The sequence below is a fragment of the Muscardinus avellanarius genome (assembly GCF_963383645.1).
Source record: "Muscardinus avellanarius genome assembly, chromosome: 1".
Lineage (NCBI taxonomy): Eukaryota > Metazoa > Chordata > Mammalia > Rodentia > Gliridae > Muscardinus > Muscardinus avellanarius.
The window spans coordinates 224,075,564-224,088,159 of NC_137786.1; the positions used below are offsets into that span (position 1 = coordinate 224,075,564).

The following is a 12,596-nucleotide window of genomic DNA, read 5'->3' on the forward strand; positions in this document are numbered from 1 at the left end:
GCCAGGCGTGGTGGCGCACGCTTGTAATCCTAGTACTTGGGAGGCTGGGATAGAAGGATCACACAGGTTCGAAGCCAGCCTCAACTACTTAGTGAGGCTCTCAGCAACATAGTGAGACTCTGTTTCCAAAAAATATATAAAATAGGTCTGGGAGTGTAGCCCGGAGGTAGATGGTCCCTGGGTTCCATTCCCAGTACCACACAAACACACACAAAGTTAAAAAGGGTTGGGGTATAGTTTAGAGGTAGAATGCCCTTGGATTTCATCTCCAGTATCCCCCAAAATAAATAAAATATAAAATAAGTCTGGGGTTATAGCTCAGAGGTAGAACACCCCTGGGTTCAATCCCCAGTACCATCAAAAAATAAAAATAAAAAGCTATAGTTATAGCAAGGCTTTGGGCTAACACCACCCAACATGGAGTCCACGGAGCCCAACCGCCCACGTGTGGGGAGTTGTACTCTACCCTCGTGTTACCCCAGGGAGAATGGAGGCGGGTGTCATGTCCAAAATGCAGGAGACAAGGACACCCTGATGCTCAGGCAGAGATGGACGCGAGCAGGTCTCTTATCTTCTTCCCAGACATGGAGCAGAAGGAAGGGGCATCCTTGGAGGATGGGACCACTGTGTCCCCAAGCGCAGAGGCCCCTGGGACAGCAGAGGAGACCCGCCCCACCGCGGGGCAGACCGGCAGGGAGGCGCCTCCAGACGGGGCAGGAGAGGAGGGAAAAGCCTCGGCCGAGGACAGCGCCTCAGCAGAACCCCAGGGTGAAGCGGACGGGCTGGCCGAGGCCCAGGCTGCTCCCCAGAGGGAGGCTGGTGGGGCAGAGGAAGCCAAGGCCCGACTGCGGAAGGAAGATGGCGGAAAGGGAGGGACCACGGGGGCTTCTCGGGGGATGGCTGCCGGGGAAGAAGAGCCCAAGTCTGAAGGCAAAGAGCCTGAGGGCAAAGAGGAGGCCACGCTGACCTCGGAGAAGCAGAAGGCTGAGGAGGAAGAGGCCGAGAAGGCCGGCGCAATTGCCAAAGACCAGCCTGAGCCCCAGGAGGCCGCTGGGAAGGAGGCTGCTGAGGAAGAGGCCAAGTCTGAGCCCCAGGAGGCTGCTGGGAAGGAGGCTGCTGAGGAAGAGGCCAAGTCTGAGCCCCAGGAGGCCGCTGGGAAGGAGGCTGTTGAGGAAGAGGCCAAGTCTGAGCCCCAGGAGGCCGCTGGGAAGGAGGCTGTTGAGGAAGAGGCCAAGTCTGAGCCCCAGGAGGCCGCTGGGGAGGAGGCCAAGTGTGAGGCTCAGCAGGGTGCTGCGGCGAAACCTCGGGAGGCAGATGAGAAAGAGGAGGCCACGAGTGACGGCAAGGTGGTGAGTGGGCCGAAAAGAGGAAGACCCCCAACACACACACACAACAAAGTTCTGGAGTCTTCTCTCCCCCGGGAAAGCAGACCCTCCCTGCCTATCCCCTTGGGAAGGCCCATTCTTCCCCCTGCCGCCATTATCAAGGGCCTGGGGTGGGGGCGGGGACAGGGCCGCAGCAGGCTTCCAGGCAGCCCTCCAGATCTCCCCGGGGTCTTCGCGAAGCCCCGGGCATGTGCTTGTGTGACTGGGAGCCCTTAGGATCCTGTTCACTCCAGGAGCCAGCGCAGGATGAAGAAAAAGAGTCAGAGGAAGGAGCCGCGCTGGCTCCCGGCTCCCCCGAGGAGTGGCCGGACAGCCCCACAGAGGAGGCTCCAGGCCTCAGCCCAGGTGAGTGAGAGCCGGGGGGCCACCCTCGGGAGGAGGCCGGGGAAAGCCATCCTGGATCGCCCGCTTCCCTCCCCGTTCCTCTCCTCCAGACGGACTCGGCCCAGAAGCTGCGGCTGCCGGAGAGACCAGTCCTTCAGCCAGGTAATGTCCAGCTCGGGGGCTCCGCCCTCACTCTCCCCGCACCCGGCTCCCTCCAGAGTCTCCCAGCCCCTCTCTCTGGGCCTCCTCAGCACCTGATTTCCAGGTAGTCCAGGATTCCTGGGGTTCAGCCCCCCATTCCAGGTCAGAGCCCAGGAAACTGAAGAAGTGTGAAGCAGAAGGGAGCGTGGAGGGTACCTCCTGCCCCACAGCTGGGGCCTCCTGGTCTGCATCCCAGCAGCGTTTCCATGGTGTTAGCATCTTCCCCCAGGGCGCCATCAGAAGGCCTGAGTTTGGACAGTGGCTCTGCTGCTTGCCGGCCGCGTGCCTTTGGCCATGCCAACTCACCTCTTCTTCTTTATAATGTGGGCATCATAATTGTATCTGCCCCATAGGACCATGGTGAGGCCCGAAGGACACCGATGGGAAGCACTTGTGTCCAGTACCAGGAGGGTGCTGGGTGGCCAGCTGGGTGCTTGTCATTGCACAATGTCAGTCCTTAGAAGGCTCTTCCTCTAGCAGGCTGTGGGAGCACACACCTGTAATCCCAGTACTTGGGAGGCTGAGACAGGAGGATGGCCGGTTCCAGGCCAGCCTCAGAAACTCAGTGAGGCTCCACAGCAACTTAGTGAGGTCCTGTTTCAAAATAAAAAAAAATAAGAGCCGGGAGTGGTGGTGCATACCTATAATTTCAATACTTGGGAGGCCGAACACAGGAGGATCACAGGTTTGTAGCCAGTGTTGTCAGCCACTTAAGCCCTCTGTAACTTAGTGAGACCCTGTTTCAAAATAAAAAATTAAAATAGGACTTGGAGGCGAGGCTGAAGTCAAGATGGAGGAATATGCGCGAGAGCCATGCCCCTGGCGGATTGTGGATGACTGCGGTGGGGCATTTACAATGGGAACCATAGGTGGCGGTATCTTTCAAGCAATCAAAGGTTTTCGCAATTCTCCCGTGGGAGTAAATCACAGACTACGAGGAAGTTTGACAGCTATTAAAACCCGGGCTCCACAGTTGGGAGGTAGCTTTGCAGTTTGGGGCGGTCTGTTTTCCATGATCGACTGTAGTATGGTTCAAGTCAGAGGAAAAGAAGATCCCTGGAACTCCATCGCTAGTGGTGCCTTAACTGGAGCCATACTGGCAGCAAGAAACGGACCAGTGGCCATGGTCAGGTCAGCTGCAATGGGCGGCATTCTCCTAGCTTTAATTGAAGGAGCTGGTATCTTGTTGACAAGATTTGCCTCTGCGCAGTTTCCCAACGGTCCTCAGTTCGCTGAAGACCCTTCCCAGTTGCCTTCAACCCAGTTACCATCCTCACCTTTTGGAGACTATCGGCAGTATCAGTAGGACTCTTTCCCAGGATTTCTGTGACAGAATGAGCTGTAGTTCAAGAAGGATTTCAGAAGATCAAGTTGTTTTTAAAACCATAGGTGGGACAGCTGTGGCCAAATAGGCCATGAAGAGACATTTAGCACTTTTTTTCTATTTAAAGAAACATGAAGGGGTTATAAAAGATACTGCATTTATTTATTCACACTTGGATTGCATTTGTGATAAAAATAAATGTCTAATATCATTAAAGGAAAATACAGTAAGTGCTTAGAAGATGAAGGACCAAAGGGCAGATAACAGCAGCAGGGCCATCATTTCCTGGGGACTTCTCTGCCTGGTTTTATGTGTTCTGTTATTCAAACAATAAAAGGCTCCTGGAACTTAAAAAAATATATATAGGACTTGGAGTGTAGCTCAGAGTTTGAATGTCTTTGGGTTCAACCTCCAGTACCAGGAGGAGGAGGAGGAGAAGGAGGAAGAGGAGGAGGAGGAGGAGGAAGAGGAGGAGGAGGAGGAAGAGGAGGAGGAGGAGGAGGAGAAACAGAAGGAAGAGGAGGAGAAGCTTCCTTTATACCAAATGGAAATCCACTTCCTTGTCCTTTTCCTTGGGAAAGATAGCCAGTGAATGCTAGCCGGGCATCCTCACAGCCTCTGTGTGGCAGGCGCAGCTGGGCACTTAACATTCTGCTCCTTCCTTGGGCCTTGGAGGCACCTGTCAAGTGACAGGTGACTCTGTGTCCAGTCTCCATTTTATAGCCAGAGGAGCCAAAGCTCAGAGCAGAGATGTGACAGCCCCAAGATCACACAGCAAACAAAAGCAAAGCCAAGATCCAAACTCAGGTTGGACCTCAGACATGTCCTGGTTCCGCCCACATGCCCGCCAAGTTAGAGGGAGCCTCTTTATTCCTTCTCCACCCCGTCCTGGTGCTGGGCATAAGATAAAATAGGTGACGGCTGTAAGCATCATGCCCGCACGTGCCCGACGAGACAGCAGTGACCTCGTCCAGCAGCCCCCAGCCCCCTCCATGTCCGACACTGGTGGTAGTGGTGATCTCAACCCCTCTCACTCTTCTTCCAATCTCTGCACCTAGTGAGTCTTCACCCAGCGATGTACCCCAGAGTCCCACGGAGTCCCCTCCCTCAGGGGAGAAGAAGAAGGAGAAGGCGGCTGAGCGCAGGGTGTCAGCCCCGGCCCGGCCCCGGGGGCCCCGTGCGCAGAATCGCAAAGCCATCATGGACAAGTTTGGCGGGTAGGATGCCGGCGGGCTGGGCTTTTACAGGGTTCAAGGGAGCAATCCGGGCCAGGGCCAGGGCAGGGGACTGATATCTAAAGGCCGGGATCCTTCTCCATTGTGGCCTCTGGCCTCTTTGGCCTAGCCGTCCTGTTCCCTCCCAGGGCAGCCTCGGGCCCCACTGCCCTGTTCCGGAACACTAAGGCAGCGGGAGCAGCCATCGGCGGGGTCAAGAACATGCTCTTGGAGTGGTGCCGGGCGATGACAAGAAACTATGAGGTAGGCACGGGACAGGGGCACACGGGTGGGCCCAGGGACCCGTCCCCAGGGTAGATGGTCAGACCCCAAAGAGTAGGAGAGAGGAGGGGCGAGGTCCTGGTCCTGCCCCCCAGATTCACCGAGGCCGCCTCCACTCCCGCCCTCGCAGCACGTGGACATCCAGAACTTCTCCTCCAGCTGGAGCAGCGGCATGGCCTTCTGTGCCCTCATCCACAAGTTTTTCCCCGACGCCTTCGATTATGCAGCCCTGGACCCCACGAAGCGTAGACACAACTTCACCCTGGCCTTCTCCACCGCGGAGTAAGCCACAGCGCGGGGCGGGTGGGGGCCCAGGGCCCCTGCAATGGGGCTGGACTCATGGGGTGGATGCTGGGCGGTCAGAGGACTGCCGGGGCCACACGTTCAGGTAGCCAATAGATGTTTACTGGGCACCGTTTCCCCCTGGAGTGCTTCAGTGGTCTAAACAGACACAAGTCCTTGCTTACTCAGGGGTCACATTCTAAATGGAGAGAATGGTCAGAAACACACACACACACACACACACACACACACACTGAGGTGTCGATAGGGGCTATAAAGAAAATTCAGGCAATAGCCGGGCGTGGTGGCACACACTTATGATCTCATCATTTGGAAGGCTGAGACAGGAGGATCCGGGTTCATGGACAGCCTCAGATACTTAGTAAGGCCTTTTTTTTTAAGGTCTGAGGATAGAACCCAGGGGCATTCAACCTCCGAGATACACCCCCTGTCCTGTTTGCCCTATTTTTCATTCTTTATTTTGAAACAGGGTCTCACTAAATTGCGGAGTGCCTCACTAAGCAGCTGAGGCTGTCTGCGAACCACTGGGATAACAAGCATGTGCTAGCTACCACACCCAGGTTAGTGAGGCTATTTGCAACTCAGTGAGACCCTGTTTCAAAATAAATAATAAAATACAGGGCTGCGGGTGTAGCTTGGAAGTAGAATGCCCCTGGGTCCCATCCTCAGTACCACAAAAAAAAAAAGTAAAGAAAAGAAAATTCAAGAGAGGTAAGGGAGAGGAGAGAAGAGGAGAGGGGAGAGAGGAAAGGGGAGAAAGGAGAGGAGAAGCAGGCTTGTTGGTTTCCTTCCTGCCTCCCTCCCTCCCTTCCTTCCTCTCTTTCTGGTATTGGAGATTAAACCCAGGAACATTCTACCTTCAAGCTACAACCCAACCCTATTTTATTTATTATTTATTTATTTATTTATTTATTTATGGTACTGGGAAGGAACCCAGGGGCATTCTACCTCCAAGCTATACTCCCAGACCTATTTTATACTTTATTTGGAAACAGGGTCTCACTAAGTTGCTGAGAGCCTCACTAAGTAGCTGAGGCTGGCTTCGAACCTGTGCGATCCTCCTGTCTCAGCCTCCCAAGCACGAAGATTACAAGCGTGCACCACCTCACCCAGCTTCCCAGCCCTCTTTTTTATTCTCTATTTTGAAACAGGGTCTCACTAAGTTGTGGAGGGCCTCACCAAGTAGCTGAGGCTGTCTGTGAACCCGTGATCCTCCTGACTCTGCCTCCCGAATACTGGGATTACAAGTATGTGCCATGATGCCTGGTTTAACCCTATTTTATTTTGAAACAGGGTCTCACTATGTTACGGAGAGTCTCGCTAATGTGGAGGCTGGCCTCACAATCCTCCTGCCTCAGCCTCCCAAGCACTGGGATGACAGGCCTGCGCCATGATGCCCAGCCAAGGGCGTCATGCTGTTTATGACAGGCATCACAGGGAGTTTAAGTCAAACTCTGACTCAGTAATTTCTCAGCCTTGTGGTCTTGGGCGTGCTCTGAATGCCAATCTCTAAAAGAGTCCTGCTGATTTCTCTTCCAAAGAGTTATTGTAAGAATTAAGTAAAAGAATTGAGTGCAGTTCCTCTAACAGTGCCTAACTCGCAGTAAGCACTCTGGGAAATCTTGGCAGTGTTGATATCACAGTTGTTATGGTGATTATTTTTCACATTGGAGCCCCGTGGAGAATTACTGCTGAGGCTCTTAAAGCAGAAAGCTCCGGGGAGTGGCGGTAGCTGCAGAAAGGGTGGTGTGAGGAAGAGAGAGGTCCAGGGAAAACACTGAGGCAGGGACGAGGTGGGCAGGGTAGAGTGGGGATAAGGGGAGGGGAAGGAAGAGCCCACCACCAAGGCGCCCGGGCCAGCGTCAGCCTGGGCCTCCATGTCTAGCCGTAGCAGTTGCCCCAGGAGCTCCTGTTCTCAGTGGCGGGAGGAATCCTCCCCCCAAGAGAGCAGCTTCCTGGGTGGAGTCAGGGCGGTGCAGGGGGCGTGGCCATTGAGGGCCACCTCCACGCCCCCCAAAGGACAGCCAATGTCCTTTAACCCTGAGCTGTGCCGCTCAATACTTTCTTTCCAGCGGATTTTAACATTAGGCGAATGCTCGATATATAAGACAAGCTAAAGAGAGAACTTTTTAGGTTAGAAAGAGTTCAGTGCCCAACCTCCTTTCTCCTGTGCACAGGGCCCTAGGTGAACGAGGATATCATTTTATTTTATTTTATTTTATTTTATTTTATTTTATTTTATTTTATTTTTATTTTGGTGGTACTGGACGTGGAACCCAGAGGCTTTCTACCTCCGGGCTATACTCCCAGACCTATTTTATATTTTATTTGGAAACAGGGTCTAAGTTGCTGAGAGCCTCACTAAGTAGCTGAGGCTGGCTTCCGACCTGTGTGATCCTCCTGTCTCAGCCTCCCAAGCGTGGGGATTACAAGCGTGCGCCACCACGCCCGGCAAGGATATCATTTTAAAATGACCAGATTCAGCCAGGTGTGGTGGCGCACGCTTGTAATTCACGCGCTTGAGAGGCTGAGACAAGAGGATCGCACAGGTCGGAAGCCAGCTTCAGCTATTTAATGAGGTTCTCAGCAACCTAGTGAGACCCTGTTTCCAAATAAAAATAGTTCTGCGAGTATAGCCTGGAGGTAGAAAAGCCCCTGGGTTCCACCCCCAGTACCACCAAAAAAAAAAAAAAAAAAGTGACCAGATTCAAAAGTACATATTACTCGGAACTCTAGATTTATTTTTTGTAGTACCAGGAATTGAACCCAGGGGCATTTTACCTCTAAGCTACACCCCCAGCCCAATTTTTTATTCTTTATTTTGAAACAGGGTCTTACTAAGTTGTGGAGGGTCTCACTAAGTACCTGAGCCTGGTGCAAACCTAGGATCCTCCTGTCTCAGCCTCCCAAGTACTGAGATTCAAAGTGTATGCCATCACGCCGGGCAGAACTCTAGATTTTCAAACTTCAAAAATATGACACAATAAAGTTGGGCTTCAGAAAAAACAATCAAACTTTGCTTGGCATGACGGTGCATGCCAGTAATACCAGTACTTGGGAGGCTGAGACAAGAGGATTACAACTTTGAGGCCAGCCTCAGCAACTCAGGGAGACCCTGTTTAAAAATAAAAAAGGAGCCGGGTATGGTGGCTCACACTTGTAATCCCCGCGCTTGGGAGGCAGAGACAGGAGGATCGCGCTGGTTCAAAGCCAGCCTCGCTGGCTTAAGAGACCCTGTTTCCAAATAAAAAAGTATAAAAATAGGTACTGGGAGTGTATCCCGGAGGTAGAAGGGTTTCCAGGAACCCCAGAACCACCAAATAAATAAATAAATAAATAATAAATAAATAAATAAATAAATAAGGAAGCCCAGTGTGATGGCGCATGCTTATAATCCCAGCATTTGGGAGGCTGAGACAGGAGGATCGCCATTCACAGACAACCTCAGCTACTTACGTGTGTGTGTGTGTGTGTGTGTGTGTGTGTGTGTGTGTGTTACTGGGGGTGGAACCCAGGGGCTTTCTACCTCCAGGCTTTACTCCCAGACCTATTTTATACTGTATTTGGGAACAGGGTCTCACTAAGTAGCTGAGGCTGGCTTTGAACCTGTGCAATCCTCCTGTCTCAGCCTCCCAAGTGCTGGGATTACAAGTGTGCACCACCATGCCTGGCTCAGCCTCAGCTATTTAGCGAGGCCCTTTGCAACTCAGTGAGACCCTGTTTCAAAAATAAAGAATAAACAATAGGGCTGGGGCCGAGCGTGGTGGTGCACGCTTGTAATCCCTGCTCTTGGGAGGCAGAGACAGGAGGATCATGCAGGTTCGAAGCCAGCCTCGCTGGCTTAAGAGACCCTGTTTCCAAATAAAATATAAAATGGGTCTGAGAGTATAGCCCATAGATAGAAGGGTTCCATCCCCAATACCACCAAAAAACAAAAACAAAAAACAAAACAAAACAAAAAAAACCAATAAGGCTGGGGGTGTAGTTTGGAGGTAGAATGCCCTGGGGTTCCATCTTCAGTATAATAATAATAATAATAATAATAATAATAATAATAATATAATTTAAAAAGGAGTTTAGGGTGTATCTTGGAGAAAGGCCGCCCCTGAGTTCAATCCCCAGTACCAAAAACAAAAATTACTAGACTCTGGGCTGGGGGTGTAGCTCCCTGGAAGGGCTCTTACCCAGTATTTGTGAAGTCCTGGGCTCTATCCCTAGCAGCAATGCAGGAAAAAAAAAAAAAAAAAAGTGCCAGACTCCGTGTTCCAGAAGGTTCTTTCCGGTTCCACATTTCCGCGCTGTGGGATGGGGTGGGTGTCCAGGGGTGAGGACGGAAGCATCTCTCCTGAGCAGGTGCCAGGCCTTCTGCCAAGCGGTTTTCTCCGGTCATCTCGCTTAATCCTCACCACAGTCTCGCACACGGAGCAGAGAGGTTATGTCATCTCCTCAATCGGGAGCCGCAGGCCGTGGCAGGGCCGAGTTGGAAGCGAAACTCGCAGCCTGGCCTGGGAGCTCATGGGGAACCTCAGACGGGCTGCAGCTCTGACCCAGCCACACATCTGTGGCCTGGAGGTCGCAGGCCACTGTCCTCCTGCCGGGGCCTGCCGTCTGGAAGAGCCAGGAAGAGCCACAGGCCAGCGGGAGGAGTGATCAGAGGACGAGCAGAGGCCGGAGGGAGGTGTCGGGCAGTTTCCGCAGAGGGGTCAGTGTGGGAATGAAGGCTGGGGAAAAGAGGCTGGGCTTCCTGGCTTTGAACCCAGACGCCTTCCTAGCTCTGTGGCCCTGGGAGACTCACTTAACCTCTCTGGAAGCTTCACGCCTTAGGGTTTGGTGTAAAGAGTACGTGTTAATAGTATGGGGGCCTCTACCGCAGCCAGCACACCTGACTGCACTGTTCCAGAACTTTCCTCTGATTTCCATGGAGTCCTGAGACAGGACCAGGGGAGGGAACCACCAATGCCGCCGGAGCCCCTGTCGGGCTTGGTGACATGCCTGGAGGAATGTCCCCCTCCCTGGACTTCCCGGGAATGGAAGCTTTGCCTCTCCCATTTAGGTTACAGATCCCTGACCTGCACCCGTGGGGCTGAGGGTCCTGGACCCAGGGAGCTGGCTTGTCCCATTCTTTGAAACGCCCCAGGCTGCGCCCTCCTCCAGCCCCTGGCCAGCCCGGCTGAGACTGTAGCCCAGCTGTCTCAGCCCCAAGAAAGGACTTCCACTAGGGCCTCGCTTCTCCTGCGCTTCTCCTACGTCCAGCACCAACGGTGGCCTGGGCCGCCCGGCACCGCAGAGACTCAGGTTCAGAGCGCGGGGCCAGAGGCATCCGGCAGGCCTGCTGCCGGATCCCAGCCGCCACTCACTTTGACCTTTGGGCAAACCCCCAAAGTGCCCGAGGCACAGTTCCTCTCCTGCAGGTTGAGGATAAAGAGGAGTAAATTAGACCATCCAAGGAGAGTCAGCTGATAACAGAGACCTACCAGCAAGAGCCCAGTTTATCGGTCTCAGCCAAGCCCAGGGTCACATGGCCTCAAGAGCAGCTGGGGAGTTAGAAGAAAAGGACCCTCTACTAAGCAGTTCCCAGTTCCTGAAAAAGACCAAGCTTTCCTGGCCCAGGGTCTTTGCCAATGATGTTTCTTCCATCTGGAGTCCTTTCCCCAGAAATGCACGTGATCTCTCTCTCTCTCTCTCTCTCTCTCTCTCTCTCTCTCTCTCTCTCTCTCTCTCTTCTCTTTCTCTCTCTCTCTCTTCTCTTTCTCTTTCTCCCTCTTCCTCTCTCCTCTCTCTTCCCTTCCCTCTCTCCTCTCCTCTCCTCTCCTCTCCTCTCCTCTCCTCTCCTCTCTTCTCTTCTCTTCTCTTCTCTTCTCTCTCTCTCTCTCTCTCTGTCTCTTTCCCCTGAGGTTGAACCCAGGAGCATTCTACCTCACAGCTATATTCCTAGCCCATTATTATTATTATAATTATTATTATTATTATATACAGGGGATTGAACCCAGGGGCATTCTATCTCTGAGCTATACTCCCATCTCTTTCTATTTTTTGAAACAGGGTCTTGCTAGGTTTATGAGAGTCTCACTACTTGCTGAGGCTGTCCTCGAACCTGTGATCCTCTGGTCTCAGCCTCCCAAGTACTGGAATATCAAGCATGCGCCATCATGCCCAGCTGCCCTTTTTATTTTTGAAATAGGGTCTAAGTTGCTGAGGCTGGCCTCAAACCTGCAATCCTCCTGTTTCAGCCGTCTGAATACTGAGATTATAGGTATGCTTGGTGAACAGGCCTTTAAAGAGAGCAAATCATCTAAGTGTGGTGGTACACTTAATCCTAGTACATGGGAGGCTGAGACAGGAGGATCTAAGGTTCAAGGCCAGCCTCAGCAATTTAGTGAGACACTTAGCGACTTACTGAGACCCTGTTTCAAAATAAAAGAGGGACTAGAGTGTAGCTGGGAGGTAGAATACCCCCTGGGTTCAATCCCAGTACCAAAAAAGGGAGGCTTCTATTTAAAAATCCCAGTCCGTCCTTCCTTCCTTCCTTCCTTCCTTCCTTCCTTCCTTCCTTCCTTCCTTCCTTCCTTTTTTTATTTTGTACTAGGGATGAAACCCAGGGTTTACTACCTTCAAGAGACACCCCCCCAGCCCCATTTTTTTATCCTTTTTTTTTTGGAAACAGGGTCTCACTGAATTACAAAGGGCCTCACTAAGTAGCCAAGGCTGTTCGCAACCACGATCCTCCTGTCTCAGCCTCCTAAATGCTGGAATTACCTGTGTGTGCCACCACTCCCGGCTGTCCAGATCCTTTCTTCAACAGAGGAGCAAAGGCTGTGCCCTTCCAGGCCTTATTTTCCTCCAGAGCACTTTGCACTGTCTGATGTGCTATCTACTTCATGTGTCTGATTACTGAAGGTCTCCTGCCTCATGAATGTTGGTGCCACAAGAGTGGGGGGGTTGGGTTTTATTCACTGCTAAATTCTCGGAGCCTAGAAGAACGCCTGCCACATGGTAGGCTGTTAATATATCCACGGAGCCTGAGCAAACGGAACCCCTGGGGATGCTGCAGCCACACAGCAGCACTCTGGCTATGATTCATCCTCTGTCCTTCAGGTGTTTCCCAAGGACATTAGCCTCGCAGGGGCTCCCAGGTTTCAAAGGAGGTGAATGCAGAACTAGAGACCAGAGGGTCCTGCTCCGGTGCAAGGCGAGCTTTGGCATCAGACCCAGCTGGGTTTGAGTTTTCATTGTGTCTGGGCTTCAGTCATCTCTTATGTCCAATGGGGCGATTGGCTAGGTGACTGACACCCCGCCCATTTCCTAGATGCCCACATTGGACTTTCACCTTTGGTACTCTGCTCCCCTCCCCGCCCCTCAGGAAACTGGCCGACTGCGCCCAGCTGCTGGAGGTGGACGATATGGTGCGCATGGCGGTGCCCGACTCCAAGTGCGTCTACACCTACATCCAGGAGCTGTACCGCAGTCTGGTGCAGAAAGGACTGGTGAAGACCAAGAAGAAATGAGTGGACTGGCTGGTGGGTACCCAGCTGTCCATCATCTCACCAGCCTAACCTGCATTAA

The 12,596-nt window shown here is 52.6% G+C and overlaps 2 protein-coding genes across 2 annotated transcripts; both read left to right on the forward strand.

Moving 5' to 3' along the window:
• Positions 1-584: 584 nt before the first annotated feature.
• Positions 585-12,538, forward strand: SMTNL1 (smoothelin like 1; the record flags this gene model as incomplete). The annotated part of the gene is made up of 7 exons (XM_080691471.1): positions 585-1,349; positions 1,619-1,730; positions 1,820-1,871; positions 4,293-4,451; positions 4,598-4,712; positions 4,861-5,012; positions 12,394-12,538. The coding sequence occupies 7 exons, from the start codon at positions 585-587 to the stop codon at positions 12,536-12,538; spliced, it is 1,500 nt and encodes a 499-aa protein (XP_080547597.1).
• Positions 2,701-3,216, forward strand: LOC308264919 (mitochondrial import inner membrane translocase subunit Tim17-A-like; the record flags this gene model as incomplete). The annotated part of the gene is made up of 1 exon (XM_080698508.1): positions 2,701-3,216. One exon carries the CDS (start codon positions 2,701-2,703, stop codon positions 3,214-3,216), a length of 516 nt encoding a protein of 171 aa, XP_080554634.1.
• Positions 12,539-12,596: the final 58 nt, after the last annotated feature.